Source organism: Lepidothrix coronata, unplaced genomic scaffold, assembly GCF_001604755.1.
Source record: "Lepidothrix coronata isolate B3197 unplaced genomic scaffold, Lepidothrix_coronata-1.0 Scaffold91, whole genome shotgun sequence".
Classification (NCBI taxonomy): domain Eukaryota; kingdom Metazoa; phylum Chordata; class Aves; order Passeriformes; family Pipridae; genus Lepidothrix; species Lepidothrix coronata.
In genome coordinates, this window is record NW_016690271.1 from 522,965 (window position 1) to 544,328 (window position 21,364).

Here is a 21,364-nt window from a genome sequence, read left to right on the forward strand (position 1 = left end):
ACCAGACTTGTTTCAGCCTGACATGTAAAGCCACCATCACTTCAAAATTTATCATGATTAACTTGAAACAAAAATATGACCTTTGGAGAATGGCTACACCAGACCTGCCTTCTCACAGGGAAAATAAGCCACAGAGCTGCCTTTCTACATTGCAGATGTTCAAGTGCCATCATTACTACTGTCTTATTGTTTAAAAAGGTACAAAAGTCCTTCAAACACTCCACAGAGAACATAATTCTAAATGTACTTCACAGCAAAAATAAACCACTCCACATGTATCAAAGTTCCAAGACTGTCACAATACCAAACAAACAAAAAAAGACCAACAGCAAAAACCCACCCTGTAATACTTTCCCAGCTTCTACACTGCTGTGATTTACTTCCACATCAAACAAATCTGGTTCAGCAATACCTCCATTTGTTAAATATCCTTCATCCATACCTGCCACAAACATACAGCAAAGAACTTCTGACACTAGGGATGCATCCTGCCACAGTCCTGGCTAGATTGTGCTCTAAGGCTGCATAAGAATTCAAACCCTAACATTTTAGCAGAATGCCATAAGACTCGGGCTCAATTATTGCGACAGCAACTTCGTAATTTTTTTAAAGTCAAATCATGCACAAATGGGAAAAAATGAACCTTCAGAGATGAGATACACTTGCTGATTTTGTGGAAAAGTGAACAAACAAAAAGATAAGCATCATTAGCACACAGACAGGTACTCGGTGACATCCTTTTTTGGTTTTCTGCTGGAGGTCACTTTACAGGTCATTACAATTCAGACATAATTAAATGCTTCCAGACCATAAAAACATACAGCTCCCCAGAGCTGTCTTTTTGTGTTCCTGGACCTACAAGTTAACAAATCCTACAGCATAACTCTCATTTCCTCCAGAGTTCACACTAAAGAAAAAAAGTAAAGCTGGCACTATTTCTATCTGGATCTTTGAAAGTCAGAAAAGGAAAAGGAAAAAAGGACTTTGTTTTTGTCAATGAATAACAGATGCCTTGACTGAAGGGTGGGTTTACTTGGCCACAACACTACTGGGAAGGCAACAACTGCTGCCAGCAAATATTTCCTTTGCTTCCAATGGCTGAAGTGCAGTTCTCTGATGCCAATCATAGTCAGGACCATACAAAAAAAAAAGTGGTATTTCCTCCTTTATTTCTCTGCTCTCTGTGTTTATTCACAGCCCTCCTACTACACTTCCCCCAAGGCTGACCTTAGCTCCAGATGTTAGGATCTCTTGCTCCTGTGAAAGCAGATGATCCAGGACTTATGTACAAGCTCTGGTTTTGCAGATGCAGGCAAGGGATTCTCCCCTTGTGCAGACTGCGAAAGAAGAAAGGTGACACCCTCCCCTCGGCCAGCAGGCAGCTCTAAAGCTGAAATTACAGTCACAGTGCCCTTGTTTCACCAGTCATCTAACAGCAGTTTCAAATATAAAACCATCTATTGCTGGTGTTCCTGTGTGGCTTTCTCCTGCTTTCAAAAATGTTTAAAACAGCACGACGTCCAACTTCTTTAAAACGGCAAAATCGTGCACATAACCTTCCCTTTTTAACTCCTTCCCTTGGTTCATGTAACCACAAAATTCACCACCACCAAATGAAGTTTTTCCACACCTTTTGCACTGGCAGATACCAACAGCAGTTGTTAGCTCTGCTATGCTTACTTGCTTTTTCTTCAGTTTAAGGATTTGCTGTTCAACCTTCGCAATTTCACGATCTACACGGTCCATGCTCTGGATCAATTCTTCCTTTGACAGCTTAGAAGGTGAAGCATTTTGGTCCTCCCCACAAGGCTGACCAGAAATTGGAGAAGATGGTCCCTCATGCTTTCCTCCAAAAGCTGGGTCCTTCCATGGGACAGGGGATAAGGGAGGAGATTGGGAAAAATCAGTCACATGGTAACACGGGAATGAGCGCTCAGTAACCAAACCAGCACCCAGGAAATAACAACTTCCAGTTATCTATCTCTCTGTTGAGAAGCTAAGTGAAAGTTTTAACAATGCACTAAATACCTTAGAATTAACTGACAGCCCATTTATGATACTGTGATTTCAAAGGCCACCTTTTAAAAAAAACACCACACTACAACATTTACCTTGGAAGCAAAATGAGATTAAAACGTCTCCCTTTTTAAAATGTAACTTCATAAATGAAAACAGTAACTTTTGTTTTTAAAGAAAGGGTTACTTAAGAGCCACTCCTCAATAATCTCATAAGCTGATGAGGATATTCCTGAAGATAACCATGACCAGCTTGATAAAGCACATCTGAAGTTAGTTGTGGTTATAAACGTGAAGTTCTCTTGACCTTAGCTCTAATATGCAGTAACTACACTAGAAAATATCTACCCCAAACTAGATTGTCCTAGATTTACCCAAAATGAGACAGTGACAAGTATAATTAGTGTTATGTAAATAAGCAGATTCATTTCAAATGCTTAAAAGGGGAAAGGGGGTGGAAGGAAGTATTTTGACTACTCAGTACAAATGTTAATTACAGAAAAAATGGACTTGTATGCATTTGCCAGCAGCTTTCAACTGAAAAACAGAAATATCTCATGCACTATGCTATAATCATTTTACAACTGAGGTTTGAGTGACTTAAGAGAGTAGTGGCAACTCAGAATTCCAGTCTTTGTAATGTGTTTGATGCAGACTGTATAAAAACAGTAACACTGACTCACCACCACGGCTTCCGATAATTTATAAAAGCAAATTTCTGGGGTTAAAGAAAGAACCCAAACAAATAAAAAAAAATCACCTAACACAAAAAATTGCTTAGCTCACTGCAGCACAGAAAATTACACCTTCACCATCAACACAGAAAGTGGTTTTACCTTCTTAATATCTGCAGATCTCAACCCTTCCTGCAGAGGATGTACTAAAGGCAAGACAGTAGCTGCACTGACACGCTGAAAATGGGAATCAGAGACTTGTTCAAGACGTGGTCGCTTAGATTCCAGTGAATCATGATCTGTCTGAGATGGACCTGGATGAAATTGCTGTTCATATCCAGTCCTCCTTTCCTGAGGCCTAATATACAGAAGAGATAAACCAATAAAATATATATTTTCGATACAACAAAGGTATTTGGTGATCCTCAGCCCTTTTGACATATAAAGGAGATTCAGGTTAGTGATGCTCCTTCTAAATAGCAGGGCAGAAAAATGTTTTTAAGTATGACCTTCAAAAACACAACAGTTAAGATCCATTGGAAAAGAGGAAGTGAACTTGAATCTTAAAAGACCTTGTTTAAGGCACTCCTATCATTACAATGATAGGAATTTGTACCCAGATTACAAATCCTTAAAGAACTCAGCACTGCTACAATGAGATTGTTCAAATCAAAGCTCTGATTCAAATTACAAACACCAAAAAAAAAAATCCATGAGAAAAATTCAGCACTATATTCCACTGAAGATGGCCACAACAGCTCCATTATTTCAACTTTGCAGACAAATAATTTTTAAATATACACAGAACGTTTGGGATGAGCCATGAGAGTCTATTTGGAACTTGAGCTCTACTAAAATGCTACTATATGACAGAAACAGTCATTGATTCAACTCATGAGTCATTTAAAGGCTCCTCCTTCTCAGAAAAATGCACAAGAACAGCATCCCTCGCTGCTTCCCAGTGCAATGCACAGGATGGCCACAAAAGAGCCTCATATGCTTCCACGTCTTCCTATGAAGTGCCACTGAAGAGATGACAGCAGCTTCCTGCAGCCCAAATAAGCTTTTACAAATTTACAGTCTGGGGAGGTGATTTACTACTGCTATAAACTCGAGTTTTGAGAACTTTAAAAGCTGCTACGATTCTCAGCATTAAAACAGAGCCTTGCTGACATTTTGCTGACACGAGATGAAGGCAGTATGCGAGCCCCAGATTTCACTATCATCGAGTTATTTCTGGGAATATCCTAATGAGATTTTAAGCCAGACCAGTATTTACATAACATTCATCATGGGTATTTGTTCAGAACCAGATCAGTCAGTTATAGCCAAAATAAACTGTGAGCAGTAATCCAGCATATAAAGTTGCTCCTACAGATATACTTACTGAGAGTTCGAGGTAAAAGGAGGTTTTTACAAGCAGTGAGTGCAAGAAAAAAAGAGGTTGTTACAGGCAGTAACACTTGCTTACAACTGTACATCAGCAGACTAATATGCTTAAGAACTGAGTGCATAAATCACATTTTCACCTCTCCCCAAAACAGAAGCATATTCCTAACATATTGCTAACTTACTACAATCCAGTTAATATAATTCTAATCTGTAGTGGGTTTTTAATCTTCAAATTTGATGTTCAGAGTACATTCAATATTCTTCAAGCATATACTCTGTCTGAAAACTTCCTTGAAACTACCAACAGTACAGTAATGATGATGCACACTGAATATTCCTCAATATCCACCACGAAATGACCCATTGCACTGAGAGGGAAGATATTACCAAAGTGAAAGCAAATTACAACATATGATTGACTGTAGCTGCCCATTCCACATGTCCTCAGTTAACCTGCTGGCCCCAGCTCAGTCGCATCTCCTTACATGAGACAGGAATGGTACATGAGACTGACAGAAAGGGCATTTAGAGCAAATGATCTGACACTCAAGTGTCCTGCTAAAAGCAGTGTACACTGATTTACTTCTCTGTGCCTAGAAGTCCATTTGGTGCCACATCTCAGTGTTTCACAGTTCTTACAACTCCAATACCCCATTAGCTCTGTTGTTCCTTACTTGCCCAGCCACACAGACACCATCTGTTGAACAACCAGGACTAATTTAAGAAACAGAACAGGCAATAATCACAGTGCAACAACTCCTGCACTCGTTGCTCCTGCTCGGCAAAATGAAATTATCCAAAGGTACAAACTTGACACACTTTTAGCCCAAGCAGCATTGAAACATTTGCAACGTGCACTGGGGTTCTCGGAAGTTTCCAGACAGTGCTGTCAGGAGAGGTGTGGGAAAGTGAAGCACTGTCACTTCCTGCCCGAGAAACAAAGGTATTAGTTAAGCCAGAGGGACCGAGGAATTACACAACAGCTCCACCACTCCCACAACAGGGGAGCACCAATGAGGGTCAGGCATTTAGATAAAAGCTGTGAAAGTCAACAAACCTTTCCATTTAAAAATCAGAGCCAGCTCCACAGAAAGGCCTGGCTCTGAGGAGAGTGGTGTTCACACACTTCCCAAGCAGCCTCTCACCTGTCAGAGCCCGGGTGGAACTCGGAGAGCAGGGAAGGCCTGCGCCGAAGCTGCTGCTGCTGCTGCTGCTGCTGCAAGAGCTGGGTGGCCTGACTGACTTCCAGGTGGGAGGAACGGTAATCGGGAACCGCGAATTCCTAAAGGAAACACACTCCTGGGGTCAGTGAGAACAAAGGTGAGGAGACAGGACCATGATCGTTTCCAAAGATATTAAACACAGACCAACACCAGATCGACCAAGTCTTATTCCAGCTCAAAAAATAATGTTTGCACATGGCAGTTCTAAAGTTTTGAATGTTTTAAACAGACTAAATACTTACACTAAGAATTCCACCTAAGCCATTAACAACTTCCAACAAAACACAAATGAGTCAGCAGCAGATGAATATCCTCTAAAAAATACCCTTTAAAATCAGTTTTGCACATCCAACTGCAACATGGTAAAACGGGAATACACTTTAGCAACCTCGAGGCAATTTCTTGTGTTATCACCTCAAGACATTTTTACATCAGACATTATTAATTAGGATTAAGAGTCAAATGACTGGAGGATCCAGTTGATGGAACGTACAGAGTGAGGTAGAGGACAATTTACTTGTATATATGTATATACTCGCTTTTAAAAATTACATGCAGCTGGCATTAACAAAGAGAAGCTCTGTAACACATGTAATAGATCATTACCCATAAAATTTAGTTTATGTAAATTATCTAAAAATAAACATGAAGCCAATAAGCTCCAATTCTTGAATTTCCTTTTGCAAACATGTAAATAGAACAAACCATCTAAAGTGTCTGTAGCAGGAGGGGAATTTCATTAAAACAAGGGAAACCTGAACTGTTGTAAAGCCAACAGCTGGTCCTCCACAGCCCACATGAGCACAGGATGGGAGAACTAATGCTCAGCAGAAATGACCAAGTAGGATACTCTTAAAAATCCATTACTCCCATTCTGGCCAGCAGAACACAGCTGGAAGCACCAGTGCAGCTGCTTCACACAAAAAAAAAAAAATAAAAAAAAAATCAGCATAACACAAGTTTTTGTTGTAACACATTCTCCACCTTGCACACAATTTTTGACAAGTAACAGATTTAACTCACAGAGAATCCAGACCAATACTGCAACAAAAGTTTATGAACAGAATCCCTACTGAATTTATTCAAAAGTGAGAAAGTAATGATAAAACCATGAGAAAGTAGATGATGAGACCAGGAAGTTTGTATTAATTCACTGTGATGATGATCATGGAATGATAAAACTCAGTTTTCTGTCCAAAAAAAAAAAAACAAAAAAGGTAAAAAAGCAGATACATATGTAATCTTGAAGAAGCAAAATGCAGTGCTTCAGAAAAAAAAGGAGAGCAAAACAAACCAAACCAGCCCATAAGTATTTCTGTAAGAACCTGGCAGCAGCTCTCCCCAGCGGGGCACACTGATGTGCCACTCCGGTGTTCTCGAACGCGGGTGACTTGTGTCACATCAGATTAAAAAAACAAAAATAATGCCATTTGGCCCAGCAAACACCTGAATTATCTCCTTGCCGAGTGTGTGAGCCTCGTGTCCCCTCCCTTACCTGCTGGTGCCGGGTGCTGGGGAAGGTGTACTGCACAGAGTGAGTGGGGTAGCGGCTCTGCTCCGTGCTGAATGCTCCTTGGTTCGGAGGGTAGCCTGAACTTGACATTATCAGGGAAGAAGTCTCCACAAAGCTGTGAGATCAAGCCCAGCAAGCAATCATGTTTCTAGGAAACCGCCTAAAGGAAAAAAGATCACTGATAAGCACTGAAGTACCAGATGTACTCACAATACATTACAGCCATAGTCACCTAAGCAAAACAACCATTACCAGTAAAAGCTTTTTCCTGATGTATTTATTTAATAGGTTACTCCAGTCTGAAACATGTTAACGGGTCTTAAATGGGCTCAAAATGAGACATGTCAGCATTGTCTACACAAAGATTTGAGGATTATATTGTCAATACATCACTTTACCAGTTACCAGTTGAATTAGGAGGATTTTAAAAGAAAAGTAGGTCACTTTAAATAAATGTTGAAGAGGTTTTAATAGTCTACAGTTGGACTCTTCATTTACAGTAAATTTCTTTGGCACAACACGAAATTCACTTTCATTTCTTCTACAGAGTTTTTGGATTCTATGAACAGTTTCTTACTTTCAGATTCAGGAAATCTTAGGGCTGCTTCACTCAGTGTCACCTGTGGCCCACTAAACCACAGTGGATTAGTCAGGCCCTACACACCATTACCATCCAACAGCAGCATTACTGAAGTAGTTGGTAAAAAAGGCAATTATAAAGCAGAAAAACAGCTCTGCTTCTACTGCCAGCATAGTTTGTCTCATACAGATGTCACTGAATACACTGTGAATCTTAAAACAATCCTGCTTAGCTGACAATCAGTGACTACTTTGCCTCTCCTGCACTGTCCAGCTGCAGGTGAGCAAACGCTGAACCGCAAATTGACTGGGGAAGATTTTAAACACTGCAAAAATCCAGACAAGTTCATTACCAAAGTCAGAGCGTGCCTGAGGCTGGGGGTCGTTTCAGCTGCTGAAGATCAGAATACATTGATTAAACCCTGCAACCCCATCAGTGCTTTGAGCAGGTAAATTATGGCTCTAAGCAAAAAGTTGGACATAAATATATTTTGAACAGAAAGTATTTCTCTCTGATGGCTCAAAAGATGTGATCCTTGGAGCCTATGTATTAAATACAGAATCCTATCAGACCTGGAGCAAATTCTCAAGCTCTTGTCCAGAGCCCAGCAGATACATCAGACCTTCAAATAAGTCACTGTTGACCCCCCTCCTCAATGGCTATGTTTCAAAGCACATAAATCTGCAGCCTTTCACAAATATCACCTGTAAACTTACACTTCTGAACTGCATTTTCCATCAACAGTCAATAGACAAAATCAGCTCAGGAAAGGATCAGACACAGCAGATCCTAAAGTATACCTGACATACTTTATCATTCCTGTTCTGGTTGGGCTTTTTTCCCCCCCTAATTCTCCATCAAACAAAGCTTTACATGTTGAGCTATCAGAATAATGAGACAAATTTAACTCTTTAACCTGATTTTCAGATATGAAAAATCAAAGAAAAAACAACAATTTCTCTATCAAAGCAATACTACAGATCACTAGTTGCATGCTTTATAGTACCCATACATCTATTATAGTACCTATAATTCATATCCAAGTGACAAGTTCTCACAGAATTCTTCCCCATTAACATTTATTATGCTTCATCATTCACACTGCCTTCCTTAGAGTGCAGCTTTACTGTGTGATGGTCTGATGGGTCTGAGTCATGTGCTTTCCATTTAATCAAGGAACAGTGTCAGAAAGCCAACACACGTTGTGAGAGCTGCAAGGTACCCCTGAACACTCCAATGGACTCCTAAGGCACAGCTACAGCAAAAAGAAAACATTGGATTTCTCTTTCTTACATGGACTTTCACAGAAATTAATACTATGGCATAAAGCTGTCAGTTCAATCAAGTGTTTATTGATGTGACAACCACTCCTGTCACAGGCTGGTGAACATTTATCATTAACTGAACAACTGGCTCCATGGTATAGAGATGCTCAAAGAATTTAAGGTTATTAAAGTACAAATCTTAGCCTGATGAAGTCCTGATGCCCCAACCTGTGCTCCCTCACCAGCTTCATGTGCAGTTTTCATAAATACATGGAAGGTGACTAACTGGATTTTATACTTTTTTTCATATGCATACATATATATACACACATATATAATAGATTTATAAATATTATATATATACAGATGTGTATATATAATATACTTATATATATCTGCTCCACCTCAAAAGCTTTAGTGAGGAATAAAGACAGTAATGCTGGGTGTGAGCAAAGCTCCCCCAGCCCACTCTGCTGTGCCTGGCAGGTCAGCAGAAGGCATTCAGGGAGCACATACCAGTATTTTTCCAACAAATTCTCCAGCCTTCTTTCTAGTGGCTTCCAAGACACAGCTTGTGGCTCAGAGATTCCCTGAGTCAGAGCTTTTCAGTTTAAGATTTCTTAATGGATGCAGAGGGGATCAGGAAAGCAACCACTTGAAAACCACACACAAATACAGGCCGAGTACTGCACGATTCAAGGTCCTTTCTAGTTTCTCTCAGTCAAGTTACATCTGCTCCTTATTTTCTCAACATTCAGTCAAACCCACAAGTTGATCATTAACCCAGGTGCTGAAAGTTCAATCCACTCTCACTTCCTGTGGTGCTATAAAGGCCATTTCTCCATTCACAAGAACTTAAGTGTACAGAGTGTTGGGTTTGTGTTACAAGTGTTCATCTGGAAATCTTCATTGATATAGAAGCTTCCACAACCAACTGCAATGAGAGATCCTGTCCATCTCTCCAGATTCTGTGCTGGAGGTGGAAAGATGAGGGGGAGGAAGGGGCCATGGAACACAAGCAAGAACATCCTTCATCCCTCCACCATTGTTAACTTAAACCCCCTCATAATCAAAAAGTTTTACACAAATACACAGGCAAACACTGAGTCTAATGACCTTCCTCCTGAGAACTGCAAGTGTGATCACGTTCAAAGCACCATAATTGAATTTTTTTTTAAAGGGAAGCAAAGAAAAGTTGCCAACAGAGGAAAGCAACAAGCAGAATTCGAGATTATAATCGTGGTCAGTATGAGAGGTGAGAAATGCAGAAAGAAAAAAAAAAGAAAAGAAAACATGCAGTTATCAATGGTGGGGGTGCATTCTTCTTCCTCCCTGAAGGAACTGGCACAACTGCAGCAGAGATAAGGGGGTAACAGTAGAGGAAAACGTGGTCACATATTGGCAATTACAAGGTGTGGAGGGAACTGAAGGCTGGGGATCCTGTGTAGGATCTCATTCCTTTCAAGACAAAATCCCCACTGTAGTACAGCACGTAAAATGACACTGAAGTACAATATTCCCTCCCTCTAAGCCTCCTTTTCCTGTTACAGACACATCCACGTGCCTACACACTCTCCTGATTTGACCTCCCTACGTGCCCCTGCAGTCCCCCCTTTATCTCCCAGGCTCCTACAGCACCAGCTTGTTTATCCTCTCTGCCATACTGGGGGGAGGGGGGTTGAATTTTTTGCTGATATCTGCCAATAGAATTACCATCAATATTCTGCTCATCTCTCCCTGTCTTACTGCCTTAATTCTGCAATTGTGGATCTAAGTGCTTGACTTCAGCTCTCATTTCTCTGCAGGCAACCTCATGACCTGACATGTAAAAGCATCTGCCTCTCCCTTCAGCATCTGCTCCCATGTCTGCAGCAGACACAGATTATTCTTCATCAATCCACTCCTTGGTCAGTGAGGGCAGTGCCAGCTTCCTGCTGTAACCTCTCCAAGTTCCATACATCCCGATTATGTTTAAATACAGCCATCCTTTTGCATAAAACTGGAACTGTGTGTGCAGACTGTAAACAACCTCATCCGGGCTTTCCTCCCGGCTGTATCCTTTCATTAGTCATGACAAACCTCGTCCTGCTCTACCCAAATCCAACCAGAATCCTCCTTTAAAGTTCCTCACTGTTTATTAACTCTCTCTGCCTCTCTGATCCTTGCACTGGTTCCCTCTCCTCTGCCAGAACAGAGGCTGCTCACCTTCCTTTTCAGCACCCCGACAAATTACAACGTTAGAAATCAGCTTCCAACTCCGCTCAGTCAATGACAGCAAGGTCCTATTTTTCAGACAAGTATTTTTATACCTTTTCATGTTACTCTGCAAATTTCAGAGGTTTCTCATATAAACATTTACAGGAGCTGTAACAGATTTTGGAATTCTGCCTTACATGTCTCCCAAAGATAAAGACGGGTCGTGAATACTTTCATACAGCTGACAACCAGGCTGGCAAATTGTCTGTCTCACCAAATACTGACAATTAGAAAGGGCAGAAAGAAATATGTCTTGGTTTGCAGTTCAGAACCCAGACACTGTGCACTAATGTCCCATTTCACTGATATTCACAGACTCTGTGGAAACCCAGTAGCATCAAATGGATAATATTAAAAAGAAAATAAAAACTACAGGACAAGTAGGAGCAAAGAATCAAAAAACAAACAGCTAAGTCTGAAGATACCTCGCTGAGAAAAAGCAGTGACAAGAGTAAAAGTTTCAAGAACTGTGAAGAGATGCTTGGCCTTGTGTTAATTTGAGCTTCTCAGGCAAGGAAATGATTTAACAATATTTATTTCTAAAGGTATGAGGATACTTCTCTCTTTGGTTCAAACTACTGAACAGATCCAATTCAGAATTCCCCTTAAAAGCTACTGTTCCCACTTACATTTACCATATGCAGGGAGTTTTGAACAAGTTAGAAATAATTTGGAACTGGATATTATAATGGCAACAATCAGAGCGTAATTTCAGCTCCATCTCCAGAACTCGGAACACTTCAGAAAGAAGCAGAAGTCCGTACAATCTTCAGCAGACACGTGGGAAAATGAGTCACAGAAAGGTTAAGAAATCTGTCAGAGACTCCCCAGGAAACAGTTAATGTCTGAATCAGAAATCAGACTCAAGTCTTGCAGCAGTCTGAGGAGGCAAAAGCCAGAGAAAAGCAGCTCTTCACTTGGAAAAACACAGCAGGTTACAAACCGTGACTATTTTTAGCAGGCCAGTTCCCCAAAACCGTTCAACGCGTGGCCACAGACCCGAGGGCAGCTGGAGGGGTCAGGAGGCCTGGTGGGAGGGGACTCACCTACTCCATGTCCATGGAACCACGTCCCACTCCCTGGAATATCCTGTCCCCAACTCCTCCACTCACCCTCACAGATAAAAGATCAGTCTCAGGGGTAGCCTCGATTTTTCTCCAGCTATCCAAACCAAGCTGACACTTTTGCATTCGCAGTCATTTTCGTGCCATCTCGAAGTACTTAACCAACGCTCGCTAATTAAATTTCACATCCTTCTGGGAATTTTCCTCATCTTGTTTTTGAGCAAACTAAGTGTGATAAAAAGAGTGCAAAGAATGAGATTATAGTCTAAACAGAGTTGGGGGATTTTGTTTTTAAATCAGCAGCTTTAGTAAATTGAGTTGTGATTTATCTAACCTGTGGCAGAGCAAGGAAGGCTCTGCCTTACGCAGGGGATCGACAGTGAAGCACAAAATTAATTCCGGGATATTTATTCAAAGTTTACTCTGGCGAGAAAACGAGGAGTGAAGGGAGTGTTTCAGCAGTGGTAGGAAAGGCTTTATCCAAAGCATGATAACAATACTTGTGAATAATTATTTCTGTGATTTCACTTCATAAAAAGGTAATGAAACCACCTCATGGAAAAAAAACAAAACCAGGCCGTACTTAAGGACCAACCCTATTAAACCACTTGATTTCATTACAGACCCATGTCTGTTCCTCCAAGACACAACACAAAATTACAAGTCCAGAGTCACATAAGTAAAACCCTTCAGTGTATTGCCAGATTTGCAAAACAAATCTTCCTAGTAGTATTTTTATTTTACCAGATAATCATTAATCTGTTCAAACGCTCAAGCGAAAACATCAACTTTGCATCCTGGGGATATGCCTTAGACAAGTAAATACTGGCAGATTGCTAAAAATAGGTTAATGGGCCCAACTTCCACATAAAAAGATATTTATTCAAACTAATAGACACAGTACAAGGCTAAGTATCACTTAACATCTAGAACTCCAATGGCCTGAACATTAATGGCACTTCTGCAAGCTCAGACTGACTAAGCAGTTGAAAAGCTTTCCCTAAAAAAGCACCAGACACTTCCAGAGCAGTTATCAGTCCTTCAGTCACTCCTCCATGTCCAGTTCTCAGCAAAGTCACATGACAGTTATTCAGAGGACAAAATCTGGTGACAAAGAAAAGAAGTTTGGTTTCAACCTGATCTGTGACAACCCTTCGAGTCTGACTGTACAAAACTCTGCAAAGTATTGTGGGATAGAAGGGTGAGAAAATCAGCTTCAAGATCAACAGGTAGGACAATCCTAAAAGAGAGAGGGTTTTCATTCAAGAACCTACCAGAAGGTTGATGCCTGAGCAGATCTAAGATAATTCTGCGCTTTAAAACAAGAACTGAAGGAAGTGTATTCCAGCTACAATATCCAAGCTTACAGATGAGCTTCAAAGTACGAAAATCTGTTGGGCATACCCTGCAAAAGATGAAAAATTCTTTGCATGGTACAAAAAAAATGTTAATAGGTCAGCACTAAAATTAAAGACAATTTAATAAAGGCCACTTAAATAGGTTCCAGAACACTGTGCTTCCGATTTTTGCAGAACACAGACATCATCCTCAAAGCTCAGGACCTCTTCCACACTTTCTTCAATCGTTTTTTCACTCTTTTTTTCACTCAGATTTATGTTGCAGAATACTCAAAAGCTTGCAGTCAAAGCACATGGGCATATGGAATGAATGGAAACAATGAACATATTTTCTCCAAGTCGAGAACAACTAAAACTACTGAATTTTCCATGACAATTCCACATGTGCAAATGCCTTTTCTTTTCCTGTGACAGACATGTAAAATACACCATAAATTCCCAAGAACTTTAATCTTACACAGTTGCACTCCCTCTGCTCACAAGGTTATTGATGTAAAAATTTCTATTTCTATCCCTGCTAAAAATACAGTAAAAGACTTAAATCTATGAGACTGTGTTTTACTACCAACTTTAAACAATATTCTCTCCATTAATAATTAATATATATGAAGACATAAATACAAAAATGGGAGCATTAGGGAAAAAAATATTAAGAAAAGCCCAAACATCTGCATTTGACCCTTTCCACACCCTGAAATTTCCATTAGTGTACAATATAATCTTATTTCCGAACATCCAAAGCATTACCTCACAATGCTCTACAGTGTCTGACATATTCTACATGACATGGAAGCACAGTAAACTTTAATTTAGCCCATTACAGACATGACAGAAGTCAAGGAGCTTTACAGCTGTCAGTTCAAGATGTCACATTTACTCTTTTCCATCTCCATCAAAAGAGCCAAAAACCTAAACTATTATTTTATACTTCATATTTTAATAGAAAAAAGAATTCCTATTAACAGACTACCAAGTCCTTAAAGTACTTAAGTAATAGCTTTTGGAACATTAAATATTAAGTATTAAAGAGTCGTTTAAAACTATTTTTGTTGCCATTCCAAAGGTGACTATTGGTTGTATATTTAAATATGTAATTTATGACCAAACTGTTGCCAAATCTCAGGATCACATTGTTATGTCTCACCTTTAAGTAACAGTTCGCTCCCTCTCCTGTAACTACAAAGACAAACAGAATTTGTGCTCTACCAAAACGGGGTCGATCAAATTTAGCTGACAAGAGACTCTTCTCCAGGAAATTCTATTTTAATCCCTCCTGTAATTTATGATCTTGAGGAAAAGTAGCTAATACATGATATCAAGACCCAGGCTATCCACCACACACAGCTCTGCTGCACTAGATGGGGGAACATCACAGGAAAAGCAAAGATCACACTGACATTTTAGGAAGTTTCTAATCACCCACTTGCCTCACCCAAAAAAAAAGAGGGGTGCTGAGCACATCCATTTCCAATCAGAGCACGTATTTCCATCACCAGTTAACACACTGGGATACGTGAAATTCCTGGGGGAGGAAATCTCCTCTGGGTTTCATGGAGGAACAGCTCTCACTGCCTGCCAAGGAGCCTACCCAGCTCCCTTCTGCCAAGGAGGGTCACAATAACACCAAAACCAGCCAAAGGAGGTAGGAGGAAGTTCTCCATTCAGAAATGGAAATCAAGGATGTAGACATTTCCTTGACTAAAAATACCACTGAGTGATGACTTAAACCCAAGGAGGGTACAAACCTTACAAGGTTTTCTGTTTCTAAAAGTATATCATAGAAACACAGATAGCTTATTTCCTAAAGACATTTAGAAGATGTTTTGGTTTTCCAAGGAACATCAGATTCCTGGTTGTCCCAATATGGCAAATAGCACACAGTTAATGTGCACCACAAGAAAAATTCATGAGCCAAAGAAACCAAATCTCCAGAATTGACTGTCCAAACCAAACCCTACAAAGCCCAAACAGGAAAAAACCACAGGTAAGGACTCTCATTCCCAAGGGGAGACATCTTTTTTCTGAGGTAATTCCAGCAGTTCCCAATCCCAGATATCTACCTTACCTCTTTTGAAGGGTCCTATCCTTGCCACAGGTGATTCAACTGATTATGAAACATCAACTGGAGCACTCAAACTTCACCCTCAGACCTTTACAGGGAAACAGAAACCAACCCAGGCACTCTCCAGAGTCCCTGTTGGCAGCAGGCAAGAGGCTCAAGAGATGCTACACAAACCACAGAGATAAAAACTGCAACAACCTTCCCCAGCACCTCATCCTCACTCCCCACTCAGTGTCCAACAACTCACTGAGGTTCACTCCAATTCACCTTTTTTCTCCCATTTCATCTGTGATTTAGAAACAACCATGATGTCTCACACTTTGGATATATCACACACTGGGCATAAAATATTCTCTCAAAACAACAAGTTTTCTTCTCCTTTTTGGACTGAAAGCACAGGCACATCAAAAACAGCTTCTGCACGTGAATTATTCCTCCACTGTTGATCCGTCTGCAGGTAAAACTGCTTTTGACATCACCTAACATACAAGAAATTATGTGATCATTTAAAGTTTCCAGCCTCTTCTTATAGTTCATTGATTATCAAAAGCATCTCTGTAGTGGCAGCTTTTAAAAGCAGCTTTGGTTTGGAAAAGGAAATACAACTTGGCTAATCCATACTGACTAAATCCACAGCTCCACAAACTGTGATGTATTGCAGGAGAAAACATTCTATAAAAAAAGGGTCAGGACAAACCAAGTATCAGCCTCATAATTCTCCTCAGTTGACTGGGTTCAGATAAAATCAAGTCTAGATTTTTAACTAAAAATACAATAAGGTTAAAATAACATTTTTTTAATTGCATCTAAGACAGTGCCTCGGTCCATTCCGATATTCCACAGGAAATGCACCAGGGCCTTCTGGAGACAAAGTTTATTGTTACCACCTTTATGATTGGGATGTTCTACTTCACAGGGAATGCACCAATATATAAAAATGTTACTCCAGCTGGGACTCACACAACGGCCTCCAGGTCACAGAAAAAGGCATAGAATGGAAGAGGTCTTGAACTAGGAATGATATAAGGAATCCTTCAGATCTGGAGTGAAAAAAAACAACCCAGAACTTCAAGGTTTTAGATATGTTTACATGTGATCTTTGAGACCACAGGGAAACATCAGCACCCACACAAATAATGTCCATAATGGAACAGGTAACTGAACACACTTATTAGGACAGGTTTTGGGCAGAGCATTCCAAGAAAGATAAACCATGGAGTTACACTGATTATCCCCACCTTCCAGACACCCCTTCTCTGTCAGTCCAGTATTTCAGACAGCATAAAAACAGAGGAAAAGCTGAAAAACGTGAACCTGGACAAAACTCTACAGCGCACATACCATTTTTTGATTTAAACTAATTCACCTTCTTTTTTCTTTCCCCAAAATACCATTCATGAGGTGAAGAGTGCAGCTGGGCTGTAACAATACACCTGTCTGGTTCGCTGAGCAGCACTTGAACTTGTCATGAACTTACGGGTGCTTAACTCTCTCCCATTGACAAACAGGACAGGAATCTGATTGATATTCACATTTGTTAGACATGTTCCTTGAAACCTGCATGTATTTTAATCCATTCAGGAGAGCATTTGCTTTTCAAACAACCCCGGGTTCTGCCCAGGAAGCCCAGCTGAGGTTTTACATGGAGCAGGGAATGCTGTGGCTGTTTCCAGCTCTGGATGGGACAAGAGTCCTCTGACATCATGAAGATGTGAAAGAGAATTACCCACATGCTCCTTCCCTGCAGCACAGCACAAGGCACAAGGGGAGGCTTTAAAGAAACATCATATTAGTTTAGGCATATTTTATACTTAACCTCATCCTTGTTCATTTTTTGGTGTTCTTTCCCTCCCATCACTGTGACTGTATTTTCATTTTCAGTTTTACCCATGAGTAGTCACTCAACATGCACAGAATTTTCAAGTCCTGGTCAACAGTTTGCAGGTAATCTGTTTGCATAAAAAATTCATTTCTAAGTTTTCCACTGCTGAAAGTTATGAACAACAAGATTTTTCAGAGATGGCTGATGCATCTTTGTACCAACACAGTATCTTAATTTTGCAATAACCTTTGCAATCATAAGCAGGTGAAGTCACTGACATCAAAACCACAGAGACCAACATCTTCCTAGAGCATGAAGAAAAAAACTGCCTATCAAATCAGTCTGGGAGTGGCAACATTACAGAGTGGATTAGCTCTGGAGCTGTGCAAGGATATAGGAATCTCCCTTAGGATACTGGGAAGAAACATAGCCCAGGGTAAGACTGAGCCCTCTGTGAGCTGAGCCCCAGCAGGCCCAGGCTGTGGCAGTGATTTAACAGATGGTGGGTGAGCACTGAACCAGCACAGAAGGGAAAGGGAACCCCACCAAAAACCATTACTAGATGGAGAATGGTTGAAGGAGAGAGAAACTGAAATGGAAGACACATTCAGCACCCCCTGGCTATTTGCATAATTTAGAAATAGCACAAAGTAAATATTTACAGCCAGCAGTCCTGCACAGGTCACAAATTTCATCTGGGCCAGTTACAGTCGAGGGGGAAGGTACCACAGCCAGTTAACAACCTGACATCCACAACACTGATTCAGACTTAACTAAAAAACATAAATGGCTTGAAGAGTTCAGGAGTGGCATCCAGGAAACAGTTGTTTGCATTATGAAACCACTGTCTGGTTACAAGTCTGTTCTCGAGATCGTTCTGTGTTGCCCTGCACCTGCACAAGGAACAGATCCCTTCCAGCTCCAACAACTGTTAAAATCCTAAATGTAAGTAGCTACACACACTAGAACTCCAAATAGTATTTTCAATCCTGCAAGAAAACCTTCATCCAAATCATTTTGTAGGCAATTCTAAAGGAAGAGGAATAAGACATTTCACCAAAACTTTGGCTGAGAGCCTTGAATGAGTAAATTAAATGTCAATATTAAGATTGTAATACAGAAAAAAAAATAGAAAATATTGTTCAGGAGATGATTTTCAGTTGCTTTCATGCATTTAACAGTAGCACAAGCAGAGGCAGCTTTCCCTCCCTGTGAGCAGCATCCCTCATTCATTCTGTAACTGAGAAATGAAATAACTCTAAAGATGAAGTTGGAGAGGCACAAGAACTGGGGAAGGCACTCGAGGGGGGAAACTGAAAAAGCTTTAGGGTCTGTTCCTACTTTCACCACAGTTTTTGAGAGCACTTTGCAGATCCTTTTCGATCACAATGAAAAACGTGTCTGCACAGAAGAAGCAACTAAAATGAGTGGTTGTAGGAGACAAATTGTATGTAAAATAAAACAGCAGCAGCACAATGTAGAAAAGTGAATATACTCTGACTCTGTGTTTATAATTTCAGCCTGAGGAGTTACTTTAATTGATTCATGCAATGATTAACAACCTAGAGAGAAGTAACACTTGTGGAAGCAAACACTCATAACATCCTCTCCACATGTTAAAAAAATGCTCATGGTAACTCTTAGAAAGAAGATTCCAAAATACTGCTCATTCCCATGTTTCAGCAATAAATTGAGTTATTTTAGTGACCAGTATCAAAGAGCATATTTCAAATAGGCAAATTATACTGCACATAAATCACAACATAACTTTTCTTCCTCGGCAGCCTATATCCTATATCACAAAGAAAAGCCACATCAAGAAAAAAATTAAGCCTGCTTTGGCAAAAAGGGTCCCTGCTGTTGGCTTGTTTCCCCTGAACTTCTGAATTCTTGGGATAAGCACGAAGGTCTTTCATCCCCCAACGCGAGACACCAGATTTCAGCTAACTAGAGATTCACTTGGAATATCACAGACTTCCTTTCCAAATATCAAGGTTGTTTAGTTAATCAGGAATAACAACATTCTGCAGGATAAAATTCCAGTGCAAAACTGCAACAGATCTGCACAGTCCTCGTGTGCAGTGGCATAACTGTGTCCACTTATCCAGGCACTTACACTGTGCCCATGGTCATCCCAGTCATCACAACAGTAATGGTTTTTTTATAACAGCACTATTTTCTCCCTCTCAAATCATGCTGTATAGGATAAATACCCCCATCTGAGCTCTAACAGTTCACAATCATAGTGCCATACCTAAAATTAATGCATAATACAATAATGCTGCCACAAAACCAAGTCTTCAGGACTAGACATCCCCATTGTAATAAGTTGTGTTAGGTTACACCAATATTTAGAGCCATGGAAAGGAAACACACTGGTTAAGACCATATCTGTGAAATATGAAGAAGCAGGTTTTGGACAACAACAGATTGTTCAGACTATCTACTCGCTCACTTGAGCCCAACACTGACAGCTCATCCATCCATCTAGAACCTGGTCTAACTGCAACCAACTTGATACCCACAGGTTTGTTAAGTACAGGATAAAATCAGCAAGTTCTTTACCATCAAGTCAGACCAATTCTAGCAAAAAGCCACTTCCATTGTGCCCCGCAGCAGCCCAGAGATGACAGAAGCCGGGGATGTTTACAGGTCCCATATGAATAATTCAGCGTCAGCATCAGCAACAACTCCCCAGCACTGACAGCGGCCGCGATGCTCCCCGGACACGGAGCAGTGGCCGCAGCACATCCTCGGGAACCACCGCGCTCCGAGGGGCCGGTTTTGAAGAACTGACCCTTTTCTTTAATTTTTTTTTTTTTTTTTTTTTTTTTACTCGCACTTCTCCTCCCCGCACAGCGCAAGGATGCACACCCAGCACCACCGACGCTCCGGGATTTCTCCAAGAATTCCCCCGCCGGGGCCGCCCCTCCGTGCCCCCCCCCGGGGCCTCCCCGCGCTCCCACCGCCTCAATGGGGGGAACCCCCGCGGGCACCGCGCCCCTGACCCGCCCACCCCTCGCACCTCCGGCCGCTCCCTCACGGCCCCCTCCGGCCCCAGCGGGCTCCCCCCGGGGACCACAGGGCTGCCCGTGAGGAGGAAGGGATGGCCGGGCCCCCGCCTCTTCCCCCTCCTCCTCTCCTCCTCCACCTCCTCCTGCTGCTCGCAGCGGAGCCGCCCGGCCCGCTGCCCCCCGCGCCGCCCTGCGGGGCCCCCCGCGCTTACCGAGGCGCGGCGCAGGGGCGGCCCGGGCGGCGGGTGTCGGCGGGTCCCGGCGGGGCTGGGCGGGCGCGGCGATCTCACCTCACCCTCAGCGCCGCCGCCGCCGCCATCTTGCCTCCCCTCCCCCGGCCCCGCGCGCTCCGCCCCCTCCCGCCGGGTCCTGGCAGGTACCGAACAAACCGCGCCGCCGCCGCCCGGTGCCTTTCACCGACCGCGGCGGGTCCTCCCTTTCCTCCCGTCGCGCCGGTGTGTGGCGGTGCACAGGAAGCGACAGGCTGAGAAAAGTCACCACGGAGCGCGGCGGTGAGAGGACGAGGTGCTATGCCCCTTCCAGGACCGCGGGCCGGTGCGGCGGGGCGGGGCTGCCCCCCCGCTCTGAGGGGCCGGGGGGGGCGCGGCCGCCATGAGGCGAGCGGGGCCCGGCCCGTGAGGGGCTTCACGGACCGGCCGCGGGGCGGGAGCCGCAGCGCCCCGCTGTGCCTCGATATAAATCGATAATAACCCATAACGGGCCCCGTGCCCATGAATGCGCCCTCAGGAGCCCGTCCCGGGCCCGGAGCATCGTCCGGTTCCGCCACAGCCTCCCGCGCTGTCCCTGAGATCGCGCCCCTGCTCTGGCGACGAATGACTTCCGAAACATGTGAGAGAGGTTTAAGTCTCATTAAATGTCCTTTTATTCCTACCCCAGAATGAAGAGTGTGTAACTCGTTCCCTGCACCCTCAGTAAAGAGTTTCTGCCCTGTGTCCTACCTACAAATGTGTATCTCAGGATGTGCTAAAATCACAAATAAATCAACTATTCAGATTTACCATGGGAAAAAACATACCATTAGGCAAGATTAAATTATCACGTTGTCACAATTGCCATTAAATATGAGAAGCAGGATGGGTGCCCACACCATTATTAAAGCAGGGG

The 21,364-nt window shown here is 42.2% G+C and overlaps 1 protein-coding gene across 2 annotated transcripts in view; it reads right to left on the minus strand.

Moving 5' to 3' along the window:
• The window catches only part of NCOR1 (nuclear receptor corepressor 1), a 60,732-nt gene extending 40,187 nt beyond the window's left edge, over positions 1-20,545 (minus strand). Inside the window, exons 1-5 of one of the 2 annotated variants that reach the window (XM_017821577.1) lie at positions 20,530-20,545; positions 6,801-6,978; positions 5,228-5,364; positions 2,853-3,048; positions 1,681-1,863 (exon numbers count right to left, since the gene is read on the minus strand). In XM_017821577.1, coding sequence (XP_017677066.1) covers positions 1,681-1,863; positions 2,853-3,048; positions 5,228-5,364; positions 6,801-6,908 — 624 coding nt within the window. In that variant the 5' untranslated portion in view covers positions 6,909-6,978; positions 20,530-20,545. Of the gene's footprint in view, positions 1-1,680; positions 1,864-2,852; positions 3,049-5,227; positions 5,365-6,800; positions 6,979-20,451; positions 20,502-20,529 lie in introns of those variants that run through there. The other variant, XM_017821576.1, reaches the window with a different exon arrangement.
• Between the last annotated feature and the right edge of the window lie 819 nt (positions 20,546-21,364).